Below are 22,667 nucleotides of genomic sequence, written 5' to 3' on the forward strand. Positions count from 1 at the left end.
ATTTAATATTTATTTAAATTAATTTAAATTTTAAAAATTATTTAATAACATGAATATATATGTAATCTGTGTATAAGTGAAAAAATAAATATATACATAAAGTATATGATACGTGCTGACATCATTTATATTTACTGTATTAGAATGTACTTAAATACAAACTTCTGAAATCACTTATAAACTATTATGATAAAAACTTTCTATGGGTACTCATTACTTAGATAATTAATATTTCCTATTTTTTAAATCTACTAATTGACAAATAAGGTTTTAGAATTTAAATGTATTACCTCTAAAATAAAATACTTAAATATCTGATATTTAAATATAAAGTAATTATATATATAATCCTGAAATCAATTATACTGTACACTGACTTTGAGATTTTTTTTCCCCTTTTCTCTCATGTTTCAAGGTTATTAGACTAGTACTTTAGATCCTATGCAAAGTAGTAATATAAATTGACCTGGTCAAATGCTATCTTTACTGTTAGAAGACCATGAATAATTAGGTATCCTGCAAGACATCTCTGAGTAGACTAAAAATTATTCATGAATCCTAAGTCCAGAGTCCTTAAATTCTCACAAAGAGACTAGAGCAGAAGTGACAGGCTGTGAGACCTCAAGCTAAGGCAGCTTAGTCCCTGGGTGACGGTCACTCTGCATTTGTGGGGGCCAGTGGAGGTCCGAGACATCTCTTTTGGGTTTTTGAGTGCTGCCGGGATACATCCAAGTAAACATCTTCAAGGACGGTATGGAATCGGACAGCCATAAGGACAACTCTCAGGGATCTTGTAAAAATTTCAGTGCTGTGAATTTATACTGATTTTGTACTAACATATTCTTATATTTCATTTTATTTGGATACCAAATAAACATCTTGGTTTAACTTGAAGATACATAAAGAAAATAATTCCTCTTTGAATATTTGCTGCCATGGTGATTTTAGCAGTTGGAGGATAATTATTAATGTTATAGCCCTTATAAGAAACCTACTTGTTTTTTGCCTCTGTCAGAAAAAAAAAAAAAAAAAATCAATAAGAGGCAATGTTAAAGAAAAGTAAAAGCTTAATAGTGAGAGAATTTGGAGTATTTAAAATTACCTGGACCATAAGATCCCTGCAGGTAGTAGTTGAAATAATGTTAGAAAGACAGGTTTTGAATGCCGGCCAAATAGTCTTCATTTGTTGTAGAGTAGGGAATCATTAATAATTTCTTGAAAGAGTTTCTCAATAATGCATTTATTACATTAGAAGCTAAAATATGAGTTAAAAATAAATTACTGTAAACTAAGAGATAGTTTAAGACTATGGCCTTAGAATTGGAAATAAGAGAACATGGATAAAATCAAGACATGAAAATTATTATAGTAGGCATTCAATTTCTAGTGTTTTAAAAGTCAGAGAATTAAAATATGTAATGATAAAAGAGAGAAAGTCCAGACAAAAATGTCTGGCATTGTATTAAATTAAACACTTGGGAAAATCCAGCCTAGACTCTCACACACAAGGCCAGTTGTTTGTGGGCTGTTTCATTGTCCATCCATTAATCTGAGGTCCAAACAATGCAGATCAAAGCAATGTGTTTTTAACAACTTATTTCTATGTAAACTATCCATTTTAAACCCTAATGTTGCGATGAGAATTTATTATCAAAACGTCAACAGTTCTTGCTAACCTGTTTCTGTAAAGCTTGCCTATATGTGCAAAAACAAAAAACCAGTGACTGGTAAAGACTGCAAATATTCAGTAGAAAGAGAAAAGTACCCAAAATTCTGTTAACGCATGTAAAAATGTCCCATGCGATGCCCTTTAAGTGAAAATAATCCTGTTATAGCTAAATGAAAGAAATTACTACAATATCAAAATGTTGTTGAAATGAACATTTAATCAAGTTACTAGTTTTTGAGGAAGGAGTAATACGGATGCTTCATCCTTGCAGGGATAAAACCTCTTGCAAATCAAAAAGGGGAAATGTATTAAAAAGTAGGTGTTGCTTTTCATTTCAGTACAGCCCCAGTCCATTAAATGTTGAAGGAACAAATGTCAGTGTTGACTTATTTCAAACTGATCATAGCAGAAAAGCCTGAAGTTTACAGTATCCCCCAAACACATGCCTAGCATGGGTGTCTGTCATCTAAAGGTCATTGATAGAGGGGAGATATTGATATCAAGGAATTTCACCCAGAATGTGTTTTGTGTAACAACCTGCCTGACTGTTATGCAACTAGAAGCATATGTCACCTCTCTGAAGGTTTAAAATGATAAGAATTAGTCTCAAAAATTGATACAGCTGAAACATGTCTTTAGGTCTCTAAAGAAATAAATATCAACAGTAAAAATATGTTTTAATACAGCACAGGAGCAGTTTCATTAAAAAATGTGTGTCTTTAAATGGTTTCTATTTTGGATGATTATTTCAAAGGTGTATAAACTAAATTTTATCATAAAAGAATGGCATCTTACATGGAAAATTTAATATTCAAGTCAATTCATTGTTCTAGTGCTCTGGAGGTGGCTCATGGCATCGTGTGGAAGGCCTGTGAATCTGGTCTTTTTACTGCAGGAAAACTACCACCAGATGGTATTTGAACTAAAGCCTTATGGTTAGGACCATATATTATATTCATTTTTAATATAAAAGGAATTTTATTATTAAGAATTTTAAAAAGTTACTTTTAAAAGCCTCACTTCAATTTACAAGCCCTTTAATATAAAATGTCTCATCAGCTTACTGCAGGAAATGTAAGCAAAGGAACCTGGACTTTGTAATCAATTGAATGGTAACTCTGTCCCCAGTTTCCTTTCCTGGAAAATGGGTTTAACATTATCTCCTCATGGGATGGTTGTATGGATTCAGTTTAGAATGTGTGTAAATGATACTTGGAGTTTCTAGCCAAGAGTAAATGTTTAATTTTACATTATCTTCATCATCATCATCATCATCATCACTATTCTTAGCACTTCATTTACAATGATTTCTGATTGTTTCACTAATGTAAATGTTGTCTCCACTAATTTGTTTATGGTCTCCTTTACCATAGAAGTAGTTGTTTATACTTCTTTTGTGTTAGTTGCTTCCTTTGCTAGGGCACTAGTCTAGCTATATAATTCCTTAAAGCAAAAGTTCATTTTGAATTTGAATTGACAGTCACAAGACATGTCCTCAAAGAACAGGATAATTTTGTTACTGAACCACATTTGGGTCCACTCACCTGCACGCAGTAAAGCCAATCTACTGACACCGGGTTGTGGTGAAGGAAAATGCAGCGTTTGTTGCAGAGCACCAAGCAAGGAGTCCAGGCAGCTAGTGCTTAAAAGGCCCGAACTCCCTGAAGTCTTTCATGGAAAGGTTTTTAAAAACGGGGTGAGGGGAGGTGGGTTGTGGGATCCATGATCAGCTCGTGGACATTCTTCTGATTGGTTGGTGGTGAGGTAATCGGGAGTCAACATCATCAACCTTCTGGTTTCAACTGGTCTGGGGTCTATGTGCTTATGGGCAGCATGCAGTTAATTTCTCCCACCTGGTGGGGGTTTCGGTATCTGCAAAACAGCTCAAAGGACGTGGCTCAGAATATTTTTTATAACTCTTGAGGAGGAACTAAAAGTCCTTGACTTTGTTTAATGGCTAAAGTGTTACTAGTTTGTCTTGCTTGACCATTTTCCTTTCTTCCTGTGTTTTCTCACTTCTCTGATTAAATTTATTATTTGGAACTTGGGAAGGTCTCGGAGGCTAAAGTTTTCTACAGACAAGAAGAAGGCAGAGGACATGGGGGGATCTGTCCAGGGAAGGCCCCATAGGCTCCTGCTTGGTTACAATTTGATGGGAGAAGCATGTTCCTTACTGCTCTACATATCTCGTAAGAAACTTGTGAGGGTCTAATGAGATAGTGTGAATCAGCATGCTTTGAAAAAGTCACTTGATTATATATACATTAATATAATTTACACATTTTAAATCTAAATTCGTTCGAAGTCTTTTACAAACCGTCTAATTTATATCTGTTCATCCACTTGCATAATTTTACATCTTGCTTTACTGTCAATGATGGGTCATTAATCTACCTATGGAATACTCCAGTTTTGATTTTAAACTCTAAGGTTTTGACTGCAGTTTCATATATTTATTAATATCTATGGCATATGTCCTGTGAGATTTGATATATAATTCCATAAAATTAGAGTTAAAATGATGTTAAGCCCAGTGATTCCTCTCTTGAAAATGTTTCTCTGAGGCATTGGGATCCTGCTTGAAACAGATGGATCTCCATGATTCTTTGCAACTTTAAAGCTTCAGTTTTCAGAGACGTTAATTGCTCATGATGCTGATGGAATAGGTAGTTGGGATTTGTGGAGCTCATTGTTTACTTGTGCATAACCTGTTTGTCACCATATTTTTTCTATCATCCCATTATAAGCCTATCTCTGTTTCAGAAAATCAGCCATATTTTACATACATCTCTCATCACTTTTTTGTTATCTTCTGCCATCTGCAAGCTGTTCAGACTTATCTGTTTCATTCTGTGCTCTCAAAGAATTCCAACTAAGTACCCTTTTTTGAATAAGTAGGCAACTTTGACATTACTTTAAAAAAGATCCAGAGTGTTTTGAGCTGATTTGCATGGGTACCTCCGATTTGTCATTTATTTTTAACTACTATTCCATGTGAGAAAAACAGAAAAGCAGAATAGAAATAGACCTTCCTAAGCCTTTAAGTTGTTTTTTAGACCAGCTTGGTACTCTAAAATAGTGTAGTGAGAACCACACTAGTGTGGGCTACGTCTGATAGAAACAGTGATGGCCATTCAGCTTGAAGAAAATGGCTTCATTTGACACAGCAATGACTGTTTTGCTTGGGGGAATGTGGGAGTCACATAATTGATGGGGGCAGAAAAAATACGGTGGAAGTAAGATTCTGCATTGGGGTTTGAACTTTTATTAAAACTAGAATCTTTTTAGAAAATAAATTTTAGAGACCTTTTAGTAGACCGCTGAGTGCAGGTTGAGAAACCTGCCCTAGCACATGATACAGACTGTGAAACTATGGAGTTGGAGAAAAAAGCAGTAGAAATATCAGACTGATGGCAGTTGATTTGGTGGTAGGTCATTACTATCTATCTTTGCATTCAGCTATTTTTTTTTAATTGGAGTATAGTTGCTTTACACAGTTGTGTTAGTTTCTACTGTACAGCAAAGTGAATCAGCCATATATATACATATATCACCTTTTTTTGGATTTCCTTCCCACTTAGGTCACCACAGAGCACCGAGTAGAGTTCCCTGTGCTATACAGTAGGTTCTTATTAGTTACCTGTCTTGTACATATTAGTGTATGTATGTCAATCCCAATCTCCCAATTCATCCCACCCCCACCTTCCCTCTTGGCATCCATATGTCTGTTCTCTACATCTGTGTCTCTATTTCTGCTTTGGAAATAAGATCATCTGTACCATTTTTCTAGATTCCACATATGTGCGTTAATATATGATATTTCTTTTTCTTTCTGACTTACCTCATGCTGTATGACAGTCTCTAGGTCCATCCATGTCTCTGCAAATGGCACAATTTCATTCCTTTTTATGGCTGACAGTTAATTTTTTATAGTGACACGTGACTCCCTCTCATTTCCTTTGGTGTTTATTCTATACATATTTTCTTTGTTGTGACCATGAAGATTACACATAAGATCCTAAATTTATGACAGTGTGTCTTAAATTGATACCAACTTAACCTTAATCACACACAAAAATCTACTCCTTTACAGTTTTTTCCAACTGCTATTTGTCACAATTATGTTCTCTGTATTGTGTACCTATTAACATAGATTTGTAATTATTTTATGTATTTTTCTTTTAAATCCTATAAAAATTAAGAAGTGGAGCTGTAAATCAAAATTACAATAACAGTTTGGTTTTTTTTACTTTTTTCCCATATTTGCCTTTACCAAAGAACTTTGTATTTTTATGTGGCTTTGAATTATTGTCCAGTGCCCCTTCATTTCAAGTTGAAAATGGACTCCTTTTAGAATTTTTTAATAGGGCAAGTCTAGTAGTAATTCACTCCTCAGCTTTTGTTTTTCTGGGAATGTTTTAATGTTTCTCTCATTTTTGAAAGATAGTTTTGCTGGCTATAGAATTCTTGGTTGACGGTGTTGTTTCTTTCAGCACTTAAGTGTATCACCCCACTGCCTTCTGGCCTAAAAGATTTCTGCTGAGAAATCAACTGATAGTTTTATTGAGGATCTCTTGTTTGTGATGAGTTGCTTTTCTCCTTCTGCTTTCAACATTCTTTCCTTGTCTTTTGGTAGTTTGATTATGTGTCTCACTGTGAGTCTCTGAGTTTTTTCTACTTGGAGTTTATTGAGCTCCCTGGAAGTGTATATCTATGTCTTTTCTGAAATTTGAGAGGTGTACAACCATTATTTACTCAGATTCATATTTAAGATAGTTTTTAAAAAATCTTTGTCTAATAAGTCCAATTTGTGTATATCTTCAGGGACTAGTGCCAGGATTAATTTTGTTTCTTTGAATAGGCCATGTTCCCATATATTATTGCATGCCTTGTGATGTTTGTTAAAAAGTTGGCATTTCAAAGAAAGAGCCACCTTTCCCAGTCTTGCAGAGTGGTATGGGAGACTTCCACAAATGAGTGGGCCACTGAGCCTCGAGATCAGCCTGTGGTGAAGAAGTTAAGGTCTTCTCAGGTCTTAACTGCTCACATGTTCTGTCTGGGTCTGGGTATATGTTTGTGTGTTTCTCCCCCAGCTGCTTTAAAATATCCTGATTCCCCAAAGAGCCTCATTGGAGCCTCTTCTCAGGGTCTTTTGTGTTCTGCAGTATTGCTCTGCCTGTATCTCTTGCCCACACCCGCCTGCTTTTCTGCAGTCCCCACGTAGTTTTTATAGCCAAGTGTCCACTGTTGTCTTATTGGCCTCCAGCTGCCATTCCCCAGCCTATGCCTGACTCAGGCAAGGCAGGAACTAGTCCTTCAACACTGGGCTCACAGACAGGCCAGAACACTGTAAACAAGTTCCTCTTTGGTCCTCCTTCTCTGGTAGGGAACCAGGAAATGGGCCCCTTCCTCTCACCAGTGCCATGTCAGGGAAGGTGTGGGACAGAAGCATGTAAAAATTCCCTGAAATTTACCACTATTATGAACGTGGCTTTTTCTTCATTGGACATTTGCCAGTTGCTGTAGATCTTTGATTAGTTTTCAGGGTTCCTACAAAGTTATTTGGCCGTAGTTATTTATCTGATGTTTCAATGGGGGAAGGAGGCCTGGAGCTTCTATTCCACCATCTTCCATTTCACTGCCGAACTTGCTGGATTATTTTTTTCAATTGAGAACATTAAATACTTAGGAAAGAAAATTTTATATTGTGGTAAGATTGGTATTTAATGAAGGGTTATATCCATATCACAGTTTCATCCTAATTTAGCAATAAAAACTAAATCTTGCTATAATTATTAGTGCATTTTTTATGCATAGTTTTAATTAAATGCTTAAGGATTTCTCTACCCAGACTCTTTTTTCCTTCTTATGGTATTATTCAAAATATATGTGAACATATTTATATTTGTAAGAATGCTTTTCAGGTGCAAATAATAAAATCATGTATTCAAATGAGTTTGAATTGTAGGAAATATATGAATCATCCAACAGGATATTCAGAGCTAGTGTAGGTTTCTGAGTTGGTCAATGTTTCTGTCTCAACTATGATATCAGGGGCCCTGGTTCTTGCTCAGTCTCTTCTATTCATGCTGTTGCCTCCATCTTTGAACTGTAGCAAGATGGTACCAAGAGTTACACATTTGAAATTCAAACATGGTAAGGTCCAGAGTGAAAAAGAGATGACCCCTATGAGCTAACAGGAACGTCTCCCCAGAAACACTCCTGCTGGCTTCCTCTCAAGCATCATTGAACTGAATTGAGTCACAACCACCGTTGAACAAATTTCTGGAAAGAAAGAGGGAATTGCCTTGTTTGGATTACACTAATTAGATAGAGTGGGATAGTTATTGGAGTAGCAGCCACTCTAACAAGCAAATGAATCCTTTAAAAACTATTATGACTGTGCAACATCCCAGCAGGTGGGAAGGCTCTTTATAAAACAGATTCAAAAAAAAAAATCACATCTGCACAAGAAGACCATTACTTTTTTTACTTCAATGATAAGCATGCTTGAGGTTTAAAATATAATAGGTAATTTTATTTAAAATATCTCTTCTATAGATCTTTTCTTTTGAATTTTTGAGTTTTATTTATAGATATATATATTTTTTATACAGCAGGTTCTTGTATAGATCTTAATAGATAATTAACATTTCCATTTCACCATGGGAATGAATGAAAGCTTTCTTCTATATAAGCTACGGTATTTATGGCATGGTGCTCTTTTTTCCCATCATGCTATTAATTGTAACGTGTCATAAAGGTGATCATAATGAGAAAATGTTTTAAAATTAAATTTAGACTTCTTTAATAGAGGAAAGAGTTTCAACCAAAGGCTGTTGGCATCCTGGGTAAGAAGTCTGTTTTTCAGGAATAAGAATAGGTTTATCTTAATCTAGCTAAATTATCTTAATTCTTAAAGAAATCACATGTTAAGGCATCAGCATTTAAGAAACAAATCTACCTAATGTAAATTTATTATCTGGATATTTTCTGAACAGCTACATGAAAATGTAATAATGTTTCTTTCTATTACAGTAACTCAGGGAGGTGTTGCTTTGGTCTCTGACATGTGTCCAGATCCTGGGATTCCAGAAAACGGCAGAAGAACAGGTTCGGACTTCAGGTAGGAGATAACAATAACAATAACATGTTATTTTCTAACACATATATAATTTCATCTTGTAGTTTTAATTCTTTTTCCTTTTGATTTAAAGATACAATTTCTCAGTTTTTATGCATCTATAATATCTGTAGAATTCTAAAACATATTGTGCTGAAAAATTCCAGTTACTCCAGAGTTTGTACCTTTCAGTATATAAGCCATTATTAAAAATTTAACTCTATATGGATATGATCAAAATTCGTCTCCAGGGGTTTTATTCTGTTTTTAATTTGCTACCTTCCCATATTCGAATGCATTTTTGTTAGTGTTTTAAAAAATAGATGTTACAAAAATTTAACTATAGCCTCATAATTATTTCATTAAATAAACTTTTATAATAATGAAGGTGAGTGGCAGTCAATGCAATTTATGACAGAAGATGTTATGATTCATTTTACTAGAGTATGATTACTAGAGAATGCTTTATAGTTGTTACATTATGAATGTAGTAGTGATTATAATAGTGATTTTTTTTCTAGATTTTTGCATTCCTTTCAGTTAGTTCAAGAAATTGAACATTTTCCAACTTACAAGATGGATACTAGTATTAGGAGTAAGCTGCAAAATCAAAGAGTAAAGGGGAGCAAGAAATATGTTTTTCTTTCTTATAATCTCACTATTTTTGAGAAAGAAACAAGAAAAGATGTTTGTAGAGTTTAGCCTACTAAAGTGAGCTGAAAATTGAAAGAAGGTAGTGATACTATTAGAGAAGGAAGAAGAAGTGTTACTCAGTGAAATTGGAGTAGCAGTGTTTTTTTTTAAAGGATAGAAAAATAATAAAATTATCTGTAGGGTGGCTGTAATGAAGTAGGTAAAATGATATATAATTTTTTTACATGGAAAGGAAACAAAAGTGTATAGCTGTGCTACTGAAATACTTTTGACTTCATAGTAGTGTCTGTCATGTTGCAAATGGAATAGACAATTGGAATGTTTGCAGTTTAAATATCACAAACTTTGAGTGTACATTAAGGTGTTAGTATCTTAGTTGAAGTTCCTTTGGAGCAGAGCCTGAGATGGGGACTCTTATTCAAGTGGTTTTCGGAAAAGTGACCTCTGGTTATGGGGAACAAAGGGTAGAATCAGAGTAGAAAGCTGAGCAGGAAGTTGATTTTAACTGGAGATTAGCTTCAGTCTCAATCTATGGGGAATTTCAGGGAACAAATATTTTACATTTTAGACCCACCACCCTTGCCTTTCATCATTGGCTTCCTCCATTCAGCTCAAGGAAGATCCCCAGGGCAAGAGTGATTATGAGTAGTTATTAGCACCCCAGGGGGTTTGTTGTGTCCAGTGGGTGTGGTGGTCAGCTAAGAAAGAAAACTGCTGATTTCAAATGTAAAGTAGCTGTCAGTTGAAGGCATTCAAGAATTTGATCTCCTTTAAAATGATGCAAATAGATGAAATTTACACATTCTTGGCTAGAACCCGTGGAGCTTTCTGTCCTGTGTATTCCTTTCTTATCTCAAAAGTCAGCTCCTACCAGAAAGTGTTCTTCAAACCTTGCTTCCCAAAAGCCTTACATATCCCTCCATTAGAGTTACAGCAGTGACTCTGCATTATGCATTTTGCACATCCATTTCTTCCACCCAACTTAAGCTTCTGCAGGACAGGGATAGTATCTTATTGTCTCTGCCTCATCAGTGACTGGAATAGTGCCTGGTGCAAAGGAACTCAAAGGGTGTTTGTCAAAGGCACTTGTGTATGAGGAGATTGCCCATCCAGCACTCTGTCATCCCTGAAACTCAGAAACCTCCTTGGTCTATGTGGCAGAGCTCTGTTTTAAAACAAAGCAAATTAAATTTTGTCTGACTGTGCAAACTGTTCAAATTGCATCGTATGGTAAAGAGAGCCAGAGAAACTGTTTAATCTTCAAAAGTTAGCAAGGAATTCAGAAACATTCAGGGCCAGTATCTGTTTAGCACGAGGGCAAGAAAAGAGGATTTTATTAGTATCTGAGGTGAATATGCTGGCCTTTACTCTATCTCATTCTTATAACAGCCTTATTCCTGCAGCTGTTTAACTCAGGATAAGCATTGGCCATTGGGGCTGTGTTGATGTGTCTGGGGGGAAAGCCAGCTGGGTGTGTGCATGACGAGTCAAGAAAGGGACAGAGTATCTTAGCTGAGACTTTCAGTCTTTCACTTTCTTAGTTTTCTGGGGAATCTCTATGCTGTTTACATGTCTCCAAGTTTATGGCAATTGAATAATATAATATAAAGATCAAATTTTCTATAAAATTACATTAAAATGTAAATATTATTATTTTGCCATCTATGAGTGTACAGTGTGTGTATACCTATATGTATATATACAGAACTGTGATAAGCTAGTTTTAGGAACTTTTTTTATAGTTCCTACAACTTTTTTTTCATAGGACTTTCTTCCTAGATGATCCTGTCAACTGCAAATAAAGACAGTTTTATTTTTTCTTTTCAATCTGAATGTATTTTATTTATTTTTCTTTCCTGGAGGAACTGTCTAGGACCTATATTACAAGGTTGAATAGAATTGGTGAGACATTCTTGACTTATTCGTGATCTTAGCAGGAGAGCATTCTGATTTTCATCATTATGGAAAGGTATCTTAGGCCCATTAGTTGAAATGACATGTGGATGTGCCTAGCATATGATAAGCTCACTGTAAACGTTCATGTTTTAAACGGAGAAAGGGGATGTTCTTAACTGTTTAAAGTCTTTTTGAGACTGGTTTTAATGAAAGGCAATTCAGTTCTTTCTAAATTCTTATAATCAAAATGAATGACTAACATATAATCCAAACTAATAACCAACATTGTCAAGATGAGTGGATGGAATTCATTTGTAGTTAGCACTGTAATTATGTGTAATTTGGGGCAGTTTTTGTTTGAAAAGAGTATACTTTATTAGGTTGGTAAAATATTCCTCATCTGATTTTATTTATACTATTATTCTTGTTTCTTTGGAAATCTTTTGTTTTCCCTAGAAAATCTAAATATTCATTCCAGTATTATCTATAAAGAATTCTAAATAAATGAAGCCTAAAATACAAAGCTTTCTTATTTGAATTTAGATCAATCCATGGACAATTTTCTGACAATTTTCTTCACCATCAGTTGCTCTCTTAAAGACAGAGTGTATTCATTAGAACTGAATATTAATGAATAGATTGATGGAGCAATTCAAATACAAATATATAAGGGATGGAGCCGGAGTAGAGATGGAGAGTTTATGGATGGATACTGGCATTTATTATTCATCTGTTTCCTATGCTAGTAGGATATATAGCCTATGTACAGGCAGATATAATTATTCCCATTTTGCAAATACAGCTGTTGAAATTCAGAATTTCAACATAATAAGGTATCCAATCATGGTTAGAGCTGAGATTTGAAACTGAATCTTATTGACCTCAAACTTTATAATAAGGTTTGACTTTAGTGGTTTGTAATAAGGAAAATGACAATGATTAAATGGTTTCACACCTATCATGCAGGACCCCTGGAGAGAGGTGTGCTGTGTGGACATCACAAAGCAGCCAAGTGAGGAGTCAAGATACGGTTGAAATCCGACCTTGAGGCCCAGTGTTCAAAGCCATGCCTTTCAGCCTGGGGTTGCCTCTCCTCAGCACGAGGGATAACTTGTCCTAACTGATTACTGAGAGGGGTGTCTCATTCTGATTGGCTAGCAGCAGCCATGCTACTCACTGCGAGACCTTACACTTTTCTTCATATATATTAGATAAATATTATATATTTATATAAACACTACATACATTCACATGTTACAGATTCTTTATGTACATTTAGAATCCTAAGATATATCATTAAAATCTTTTATCGTATGTAATATGTAATAGGGACCTCCCGATGTCTCTCCTTTTCTTTCATATGAACTTCCCTCAGTAACCTTCATAGCCAAACCCCATTTAGCAGCAACCCTAGACTTAGATGAGCTGCAGTACCTATCCTAAAACTCCCTCCTCTTCAGACTAGCCACTGTACCCTCAGGGTCTGTCTTCCTGCTTTCCATCCCCAGTCACATTCTTCACCAAGGATGGTTTTCCTTCCTGCCCCACCTACACCACCCATGATGGTTATTCTCAGTTGTTCTCATGATGGTTGTTCTCAGAGACACAAGTAGTGTAGGGCAGGCTAGTACAGAACAGATGAGCAGCCTGGAGAGGCCAACTTGGGAAGTACTGGCAGATGCTCCATGGTCCTCCCTAGGATTTATTTTTATTAGGTGCTGTGTATCCCAGTCTTCTCTGCCCTTCTCCACCTGCACAGGTGGCTTCTATTTGCAGGACATTCCTGCCTTGCTTCATCCCATTATTTCAACTTTTCCCAGCACTTTTGTGTTTGTGACACCCATTTATGTTTCTATCATCTTAGACTCATCTTAGAATGATAGAAACATATATTTATGTTAGATGTGTGTTTCTGTCATGTTAGATCATGAGGTCCTGAAGGAAAGAGGAAGGATTATTTATTTTATTTCTCATTACTGTGCCCACCACAGGGTAGACACTATTTTTTTGTTGAATTGCATTAAATTGAAGCTAACAAGCCTATCCCTAGGGATGTACCATCATAGCCTCATTAGTACTCCGCTAAACCAATTAAGTTTTAACACCCTTGGTCAGAGAATAGATCAATGACATTTTCTTAAAACATGACCTGTGCTCAAAATGGAATTTGGGAGTTGAAAGAGTGATAGTTACGACTTCATAACTAAATATTTAACTTATATTATTGACATTTGTATATCACCATTCAAGTTAATAACTTTTGTTGCTATGTCTTAGACCCCCTTTTTTCCCCAAGGCATCTTGCATAATACACTTTATGAAGTTAAGAGGTGCCAGGTGGAAGGAGAAACTGAGGTACATAATGGAAAACTACACAATCAGTGAGAAACAGAAAAAAATCTATAACCCAAGTCTCTTGATAAACTGATGCTCATTTCTGCTAATTCCCACCTTCAACTGTGTTCTTTTTCTTGTGACACAATGATGATTTTATTATGTACATCTATTAAAATATTGCTGTGGTGCGTTTTATTACTTCTCTGTTGTAGTTCAGTCTCAGTGACAACAGAGCTACCTGCCTCTTCTTACGTGAAAATATTTAAGAACTGTACTTAGAGATTGTGTATAAACCAGGAAATAAGTATGGTGTTATTTTCCTTAAGAATTGATTTTAAGTTCTTTCATTGAATTATTTTTTAAATGATGGAGGAATGAGGGAAACACGGGTAAATTGTAAGCTACTGAAGGCTTTATTGTTGCTACGTTCAGGGTGTCAGTGAGAGAACATAGTCTTCTCCGTGGATGGGGAGAATGGTGGAGAGGTATCTGGGTGGGGAGGGGGCTCTCCTTCCCTCCATCATGTACATACACCTGCTTTCTTGGCTTGTTGGAATGTTTTTCTTGATTTCTATTTTTTTCCACTTGCTATAATGGAAAAATTGAATTATACTTTAAAGTTGGAGCAGATGTATCAATTGAAATTCTGATATTAGAACTGATTAATATCAGTTCTCCCCTTTAGCTCTTTATTTCTATGATTCTATTTATTTATGTTTTCCATGATGTGTTGATACTGTCCATCCTCACAATATATAATAATAGCATAAGAGATATTTTACTAAATGCTGATCGTGGATGACCCAGATCTTATAATGATCCAGCCTTCCCTTCCTTCCAGTCTTGGCGCCAGTGCCTCTTCCTGAACATAGTCTCTGAAACACACTTTTCATTCACACCCCTCACTCCCTCTATGCTTTCCTTGCTTTACTTTTGCTTCCCAGCACTGAGCAGGACCCAAGATACTATACCTGCCTGTGTTTACAGTGTTAACTCACTGCACATAACACAGGTTTATGCTCTTTCTCCCACAGGCATGTAAGCTCTGTAAGGAGTGGACTTGGTTCTGTTCATTGTTTCATTCCCAGTGCCCAGCGTAGTTCTCAGCTCATAGCGAGTGTTCAGTAAATATTTCTTAAGTCATTTCCTTCTATTTTATATAAGAAATGCATGTATATTTACATATTGTAAGGCAATGGTAAGTGTTGTTTTGATATGCAAAATTTTGATTTACAGGTAAATTTTCAGGAATATAATTATTACAGAGAAATAAGCTACTAGTTTTTTCTTTATTCTGTATTAGGCACTGAATCCCTACTATTTGCTAGATAGTTTGTGTACATCATTGCTAATCATAATAACAGGAGGAAAATATAGATTTCATTATTACTGTTATTAAGAGATTATTGTATTATTTAGCCTGATTTTTTCCCCATCAAATAAAGAAATAATCAGTTTACTAATAAAAGGAACCAAGTTTTGGGGTCTAGCATATGGCATGGTGATGATACGTAACAATGTTTTATTGTATACTTGACAGTTGTGAGAGGGTAGATCTTAAAACTTCTCACCGCATACAAAAAAATGGTAACTATGTGAGGTGATGGATACATTAGCTAACATTATTATATATAACATTATTATAGTGATTATTTCACAATATATACATGTATCAAATCATCATACTATATACCTTAAATTTAGACAATGTTATAAGTCAATTATATCTCAATTATATCTCAACAGAGCTAGAAAAAAATAAATGAAACAAGTTAAATGAAATAAATAATAAATAAATAAACAAGTTAAAATGTTTTAAAGTTCGAATTAAGTCCATATTTTGTTAATAAGCAAAATTTGGGAACTATAATGGGAGCAACAGGAAATTTTAAAAACACTCAAGCTAGTTTCCTGTTGGAAAAGATTCACCTCCTATGACATAATCCCTTTGCACTCAGTGTTCCCAGGGGAACAGTCAAAGAACTAACTGTCTTTTATTTTTTGGAACCCAAGCATTAGCTTATTTCTGGATGCAGGGTTGGGTCTGTAAATGATTTCTTTACTCACCTGCACAAGTGGAAAAAACAAGGTGAGGGCGACAGAACATCCCTGCTAGGGTCTCCATATCAATAAAACAGGTTGGTGAGTGTAGACCTTTCCTAACACCCTGCATTTGGATTTTCAGCACCAAAGTCCCCTGACAGGCTCCAAAGTGTTTTTAGAATTTGAAAAATATTTAAGGAACATAACGCTTTTCTATGCCTTTTACTGAATGCAAGCACTTCACTTTCACTATTACTAGGAAACTGAAGTAGTCTAGCAAAGATATTTGCCAGTGACTACTGCTCTTTCAAGGAGCATTGACTGTATTTTTAAGAACTACTTAATGAAATACCACAACCAGTATTTTTCTGTTCACACTATTTGAAACCTTTACGTCCCTTTGAAAAAGGGCACACTGGGAATGTTTCAGATCTCATTTATGTGGCTAAAGCTGTTTCTGATAAAGAATCCACCGAGTACAATTCATGGAATATTCTTCCTCTCTCTCCCAGTCTTTAAAGTATCTGTAATAGTAAATTAATTTTTGTCAAAATATTATATCCATTTAAATAGCTGTCTGGGAGAATTGTTCATTGATATTGAAGCATACATCAATTTCTTAATTTCAAAATGCAATAGTTGATTTTTTTCAATAACCCATATTATCATGACCATCAGAAATGGGATTTTAGGGATCCTTTAAATATTAACACTCTTTAAAATGACCTTCTTTAACACAGTTTGTTTCTCTGTTTCTTGGCTTCCTCATCTGTAAAAGAATGGGCAGAAATAGATGATGATGATTTCTGTGGTCCGTCAGAGCTATAAAGCTCTGTGTCTCTTGGTCATGTTTTTGCCGTAGTCTAATAAGATTTTACACAACTTCTATGAGGCTCCCTTTCAGTTCTGATGCACTTGACCCTTGCTGAGAATTGCTGGTTTAGAGACTTTCTATGTTTCCTTATTTATATTCTATGGTAGCTAGCTAGTTAGTAGAGAGGGTAATTTGTTAGGTAGTTTTTGGATTTGACTAAGGTCAGTATATTGATAAAACCAGTCTGTGCCCTTTACCAGTCAGTTGCATTCTTTGTGCACCACCTTCCTAAATTCCACCCGGAGGGCTCCCTAATCTTCCTATTTGTAAAAGTTGGGGGGGAGAAAGTCAGGTGGCAGGCATGTGGGAAGATGAGGAAATGAGGATTTGTCAGTTCTTAGCCTACTGATGCCATCTACAGTTTTTTATGTGTGTTTTTAAATTAATTCCTCAGCTCTCTTTACAGAGCAGACTTCTGTTAAGAGTTCAGTAAGAACTAGAACCAACACTGCCCTTTGTGGGAAGCAGAGAGGGTGCCCTCAGGGTGGAGCTCCCGCGGCTTTGCTGTGGAGGGATCCTAGGGACCAAGACTTTGCTTTGCAACTTCTTGCTCTGATGAAGTGGACTCCCTCTGGGAGGGCAAGGCATCACCATCGGGTCCCATTGCATAGTCTGGTGTAGGGACAGTTCATCAGATCTTGCTCAGAGCAGACTTGGATAACAGACAAGAGAAAAGGAGCAGGAGATTCTTGGGCCAGTGGGAAGGACCACCTTGTAGAGAGCAGCAGGGCACATGCTGGGAGGGCTGGGTCCAGGGCATTGATGGAGCACGGCAGTAAGTGAGGGCAGCCACACAGCTGTGCTTCTCTGCTTGTAGTCTTTGTTCCCAAAGGAAGAGGGGAAGAGAAAACGCAGATCACTACCTGGGGCCATGGGTAGGGAGACTGAGGAACCCATCCTTGTATTTACTAATTCATTGGTTTCCTTAAGCAAAATGAGCCGAGCCCTTAGAACTGTGACGTGCTCCTGAGATAAAAGGAGAAGCAAAGAAGGATCAGGAAAGGGATTCCTCTGTTGTAGACAGAATAGCAGGGAAAGGCTCTGGGGAGATAACTTCAGAGCTGAGCTCAAAAGATGAGAAGGACTGCCCCCATCCCACCATGCAAAATAGGGGGGTGGGGGCAGTCCAGGCAGACGGAAGCACATGCAGAGACCCTGAGGTGGAAGAACCCTTCCTGCCTCTCTTCCGTAGAGGTGAAAATAAACATTAAGGGCTGAGTCTAAACGAAAGGAGGTTAAAGCAAACGCACCAACCAACAAACGCATAGCTGCACAGAGAAAATGGTATGAGAGGAAGCGAGGCACATCCAGCTGTGCAGGTGGTGTTTACGGTTTGATTCTATACACCTACACGGCTTGGTGTGATTTTAGCCTCACCTGCCCCGAGACACCTTTTCTGCTTTTCCCAGGATCCCTCATCTGCCCTTTTCTCAGATTGGCTTGGTCCTACTTACAGTGCTAAATGTGTTAGGTGATATGAGACATCATTTCTGGGAATGACCCAGTATTAATGTGAGACGGAGGAGAAGAAATTGTAATAAGAAGACATTTCCATATTGGGTTGAAGTGGGGCAGATGATAGAGAGAGGAGGTATGCTGAGAAACAGAGAAGGTGTATTTAGGGCTTTGAGGAGCATGAGAGGAGAAGAGGAGAAATCAGGAAGAACACAGGCTCCTGTTCTAGCTGAGCTGTGTTTTACTGACAGCGATTTAAACATCTGGCCTACCAGGTGCGAATACTTTCTCTAGGTCTTGGGGCTTGGCTGGAGGCTGATCATCGACTCAGGTTCCCCACTTTATTTGGAATTCCCTAGAAATCAGCCCAAGGTAAGAAGTGTTGGGGCAGTTCAATCCCAGGGAAGCAGGAGGGAGGGAAATGGCAGTAAGCCCAGAAGGTAGGGATGGCGAATAGGAGGGAAGCCGTTCACACTTAGTAACCAGCCGGCTGGCTCAGTCTCACAGGTGCCTTAACAGCCTGGGGGCACTGCTGGGGCCTCGCTGTTCACTGCAACCCCTCCAGCGCTGTTTCCCACTGGGCAGGAATGTCCCCAGAGCGTCTCCATATTGCAGGGCCATAGTCACCACGTTTCCAGGCAGCTGCTATGGAACCCAGAGCACTGGCATGCTCTGCCCAGCCAGCACCTGGGTGAGGGGGCTCCTTTCTGTCAGGAGCCCCCAGACCCATGGCTGTGGTCAGCAGCAGCACCTGGGATGTGGCTGCATGGCCACAGGGGCAGAACAAGGCCCAGACGGGGAGACGGGGAGGGCGCGTGCAAGCCTGGAGCACCCCGTGTGTCCAGCACCTGCTACACACGCACCAGCCCTGGCTCGGGTTGCCTTGTCTGTCCTGGATCTTTCCATTGTCAGTCCATCACTTTGTTGTAACAAGGAGGGCAGGATGATTCAGAATATTGGAAGGCTTTGCACAGAGTAGATACAAGCCTAGAGGAAAATCGTTGCTGTGCAGCCTCTCTGTATTTGCAGTTGTTTTCTGCTCAATCACAAGTATAGGTGATAAGTTTCAGAGTAAGAAAAAAAGACAGTTTGAATCCATGTATTGCATGATCTGGAGCAGTTGACTCTCTGAGTCTTGTTTTTCTCAAAGTGGGGTTGAGGCACCTCCAGTGATGACTCATCCCGGGGCCCTGGATGAATGCCTGTCACGAGCACGTGGTTAATGCTACTGTTTCCCTCCCTGCCTGGCTAGCCCCTGCCACTCCCGCCACTCCCCGGGCCTGTTCACCATAGAAAACAAATAGTCCTTGCTGGTGTGTCCTGCCCTCCAGCCCTGCTCGCCCTCCTGGCGGAGGCTGGAGCTGTCAACAGGCTGCAGGCGCTCTCCCCTCCCTCCATCTGAGAAGCTCCCAGGCTCTCTCACTGGACCTGCAGAGGAAAGAGAACAGCCCATAAAACAGCTCAAGGCCCAGAGTCTGCGGGGTCCTCTTTGGCTTCCAAATGTCAAGTGAAAGAAAGGTGTAGAGGCCACTGTTCCCAGGGCATCAGGAGATTGTCAGGCAGGGGCTGAGGGGCCACAGAGAGATGAACTGAGATGGGAGAAGGGAGTGCTGGATCAGCTTCTTCTAGAGCCTTGATGCGGGTCCAGGCTTACTTGAATCCCCTCTCCCTGCCCACCTGTTCCTTCCAGAAATAGTGCAGTAGTGGCTTCTGCCTCTGTATGAATGGGTGGGTGTGAATCTGAGGATTTAATATTTCTACTTGGTCAGACAAAAACACCCCTCTTGTTTTGCTAAATAGTGGATCCCCATGAACTTATGGTATACTCAGAAGATGCAAATTAAATTTCCTCGTGGGAAAATTCACACATTCTTCTAAATGCTGCACATCTGAGAGCTCTCAGAGTCTGAAGATTGCTGGTCATTTGAAGCCCCATTCACGGCGTTAATGTTGCTTGTATTCTGATCGCGGTTAGGGGTCTTTGTTGTGCTGTTATTAAAGTACAATATCTAAAAATCCTATGAAATATTAGATTATTTCCTTAGGCTAAAGAGATCCATCTAATGCATTCTTAGTGGTATTAAATTGCCTTCAGGCTTGAGGAGATGAGTCTAAAAATTGCCACTATAAGAAGAAAAAATGACCCAGAAACGACACATTATGTGTGAAAATCAAAAGGGGGGTAATAGGCATTGCGATATTCACAGCAGCTGCACATGCATCTCTCTGGTGATGCCATTGTCTGGAAGGCTGTGCAAACTGTACAATCTGACGACGTCTTAGGAGTGAAGGGCCAGTTTACTTGGACCGTCTTTGTAGCCTGAAATCAATCGAATGTATTAGGACCAGTCTTGCCATTAGTGGAGAACATACGGTTCAGTATCAAAGTTCCTTTCCCGAGTGGAGTACGACTCATTTGTCAGAGAATCAGTGAGGTTATCTAAAACAGCTTCTTTTGAAATAGAGGCATGTAATAACAGACACGCACTTGCAAGGTGGCTGCAGAGATGGGTTTCACATGCTGCTGTTGGGATTTACTCCCTGCAGCCTTGCACTGTGGTGGCCGGTTGCACATTTAGGAGATGATCTGAATTCATGCCTTTGTCTCCTGTTTGTCCTGTGCAGTCATTCTACAAACATCTATCTCAGGGATATCATAAGCGCAGTAAACTCTGCTGGAGGCTGTGAGAGATTTCAAGGTGAGTGAAACATGATGCTTTCCCTCAGGGACCCTTGCTCCTGGGAACTGCCTCTCTGGGTGGCCTTTTCCAAGCCTCATACCCTTCCTACTTCTGGGCTTTAGGTTAATATTTCTCAAAAGAAACATTTTGTGGAGTAGTAAAAGAGCTAAGCTGTACCTCAAAGAGAGGGAAAGGAGAAGGGGTGAATCAGGAGAGGACCCCAAATCCCCAAGTCTAAAGGGGAAAAACTCTGGAGCAGGAAGGAATGGGCCCCTCTTTGGAACAGGAATTGGAAAATACTGTTCTGGACAAACCAGGCTACTTGCAGTTCCCTGAACAGATCACCAACTTTGACACCAACAGGGCTTTCTATGGTGGGTTTCACTCTAGAACACAGATACTCATTTTGAGAAAAGTAAGTAAACTATATGAATCTTTTAAGACCCAACCCAAATTTCAGTTTCTGGCAATGTCATTGTTTTACCTTTTCACTGAGGGCAGAATCATTTTTCCCATAGTAATTTATATTTCTTTACCTCATTGCCCAGTGGTTGTTGGATGAAGTATTTCCTGCCCCCAGTAGTTCGTACATCCTTATGACTAGCAGGGCACCTCGTGCTTAAAAGCCTGACCATAACCAGTTGTGAACCAATGCAGGTGAGCTGTAATAAAGGCCGGTAAAGAGGATGAAGAGTAGATGGATTTCTCTGCTACCGTTATTTCTCAGGCCCATTTTACTGACAGATTGACACATGTAGCCCCAGGAAAGTGACTTGTCTTTCTCCACTTGTTCAGCATGTATTTTCGAGTGCCTGTGATATGCCAGGCACTGTTTAAGGCAGTGGGGATATTTTATTTGTAGAAGGAGGACTTGAGTCCAAATGTACTAAAGATGTTGAAGAACATTGGAAGTGTTCCTGACAGTTTTCTTCTCATTTCTTTTCTTGTATCAAGTGTCATTTCTTTTCTTCCAAAGTTACAGAAATACCTTCAAATTCTTCCTACTACAGTTTTCTGGAAGCTTTAACATCTACTTCCGGAAGCTACCTGTATAACTAATTTTATTTATGGGAAGTAAATATTTTTTAATGAGAAAGAAGTAAGAAGGAGGAAGAGGAAGAGAGAGACAGATGAGAGAGGGAGGGAGAAGGAGGAGGAGGGAGCGGCAGAGATGGGGAGGGTGGGGGGGCTTGTATATGCTAAGAAGAGTGATTATTGTTTGCAGAGTCAGCTTCAGTGCTTGTGAGAGGTTTAATTACAGGCCCATGAATTCAGAGGTGCAAAACGTAATCTTCTTTGTACTGGGGCTGTAATTAATTTCTTTTTCAATATCCCCATTTAGTCTGAGTCAGAAAATTGTATTTATTTACTCTTAAAAGTTTTTGAAATCCGTGATTTCTTAGTCTATCAGGTTTAGTCAGCTGTTCACTTCCCGTTCCCCCTCTGCTGATGATGTCATGCCAGGGCTTACGGAAAGGCCCTCATTTCAATGGTGGGGAGTGGGCGTGGCTTCCCCGCCTTATCCCTGCCCCTCGGATTCCTGTCCTGATCGTCCCCGGCTCCTGGCCGGGCGCACATCCTCTTCCTGGAGGGGAGATGTTTCTGAGTCTGGGGCTTCCTTTCCACCAACCACAGCCAACATTCAAGAGGCATGAGCACCCTGGGGACGACTTGCTGTGTCACTCGAGGGCCCAGGGGCTCCACCTCCTAGTCGTAGGCTCCCATGCTGCCTTTTCTTCTTTAGAGAGGCTGTGCCGTTAGACACAGACTTGTCCATAGGGTCACAGCTGGGAAAGAGGAACGGGTCTGTGTTAGCCCTGGGAGCCCACACACTGCCCTGGGCGGGGCCCTATCTTGTTCCACTGCCTCACCCAACTTGCTTCCTGGTCCAGGGTGCTGCGGATAACAGGGCACTGCATTCCACAGCCCTGACAC

At 38.7% G+C, this 22,667-nt stretch overlaps 1 protein-coding gene across 2 annotated transcripts in view; it reads left to right on the forward strand.

Annotated features, from left to right (window-relative positions):
- The window catches only part of CSMD1 (CUB and Sushi multiple domains 1), a 1,403,311-nt gene that overhangs the window by 901,900 nt on the left and 478,744 nt on the right, over positions 1 to 22,667 (forward strand). For both annotated transcript variants that reach the window (XM_033848938.2, XM_073798556.1), the window contains exon 7: positions 8,708 to 8,795. In XM_033848938.2, coding sequence (XP_033704829.2) covers positions 8,708 to 8,795 — 88 coding nt within the window. The remainder of the gene's footprint in view (positions 1 to 8,707; positions 8,796 to 22,667) is intronic.

The sequence above is a fragment of the Tursiops truncatus genome, chromosome 21 (assembly GCF_011762595.2).
Source record: "Tursiops truncatus isolate mTurTru1 chromosome 21, mTurTru1.mat.Y, whole genome shotgun sequence".
Classification (NCBI taxonomy): domain Eukaryota; kingdom Metazoa; phylum Chordata; class Mammalia; order Artiodactyla; family Delphinidae; genus Tursiops; species Tursiops truncatus.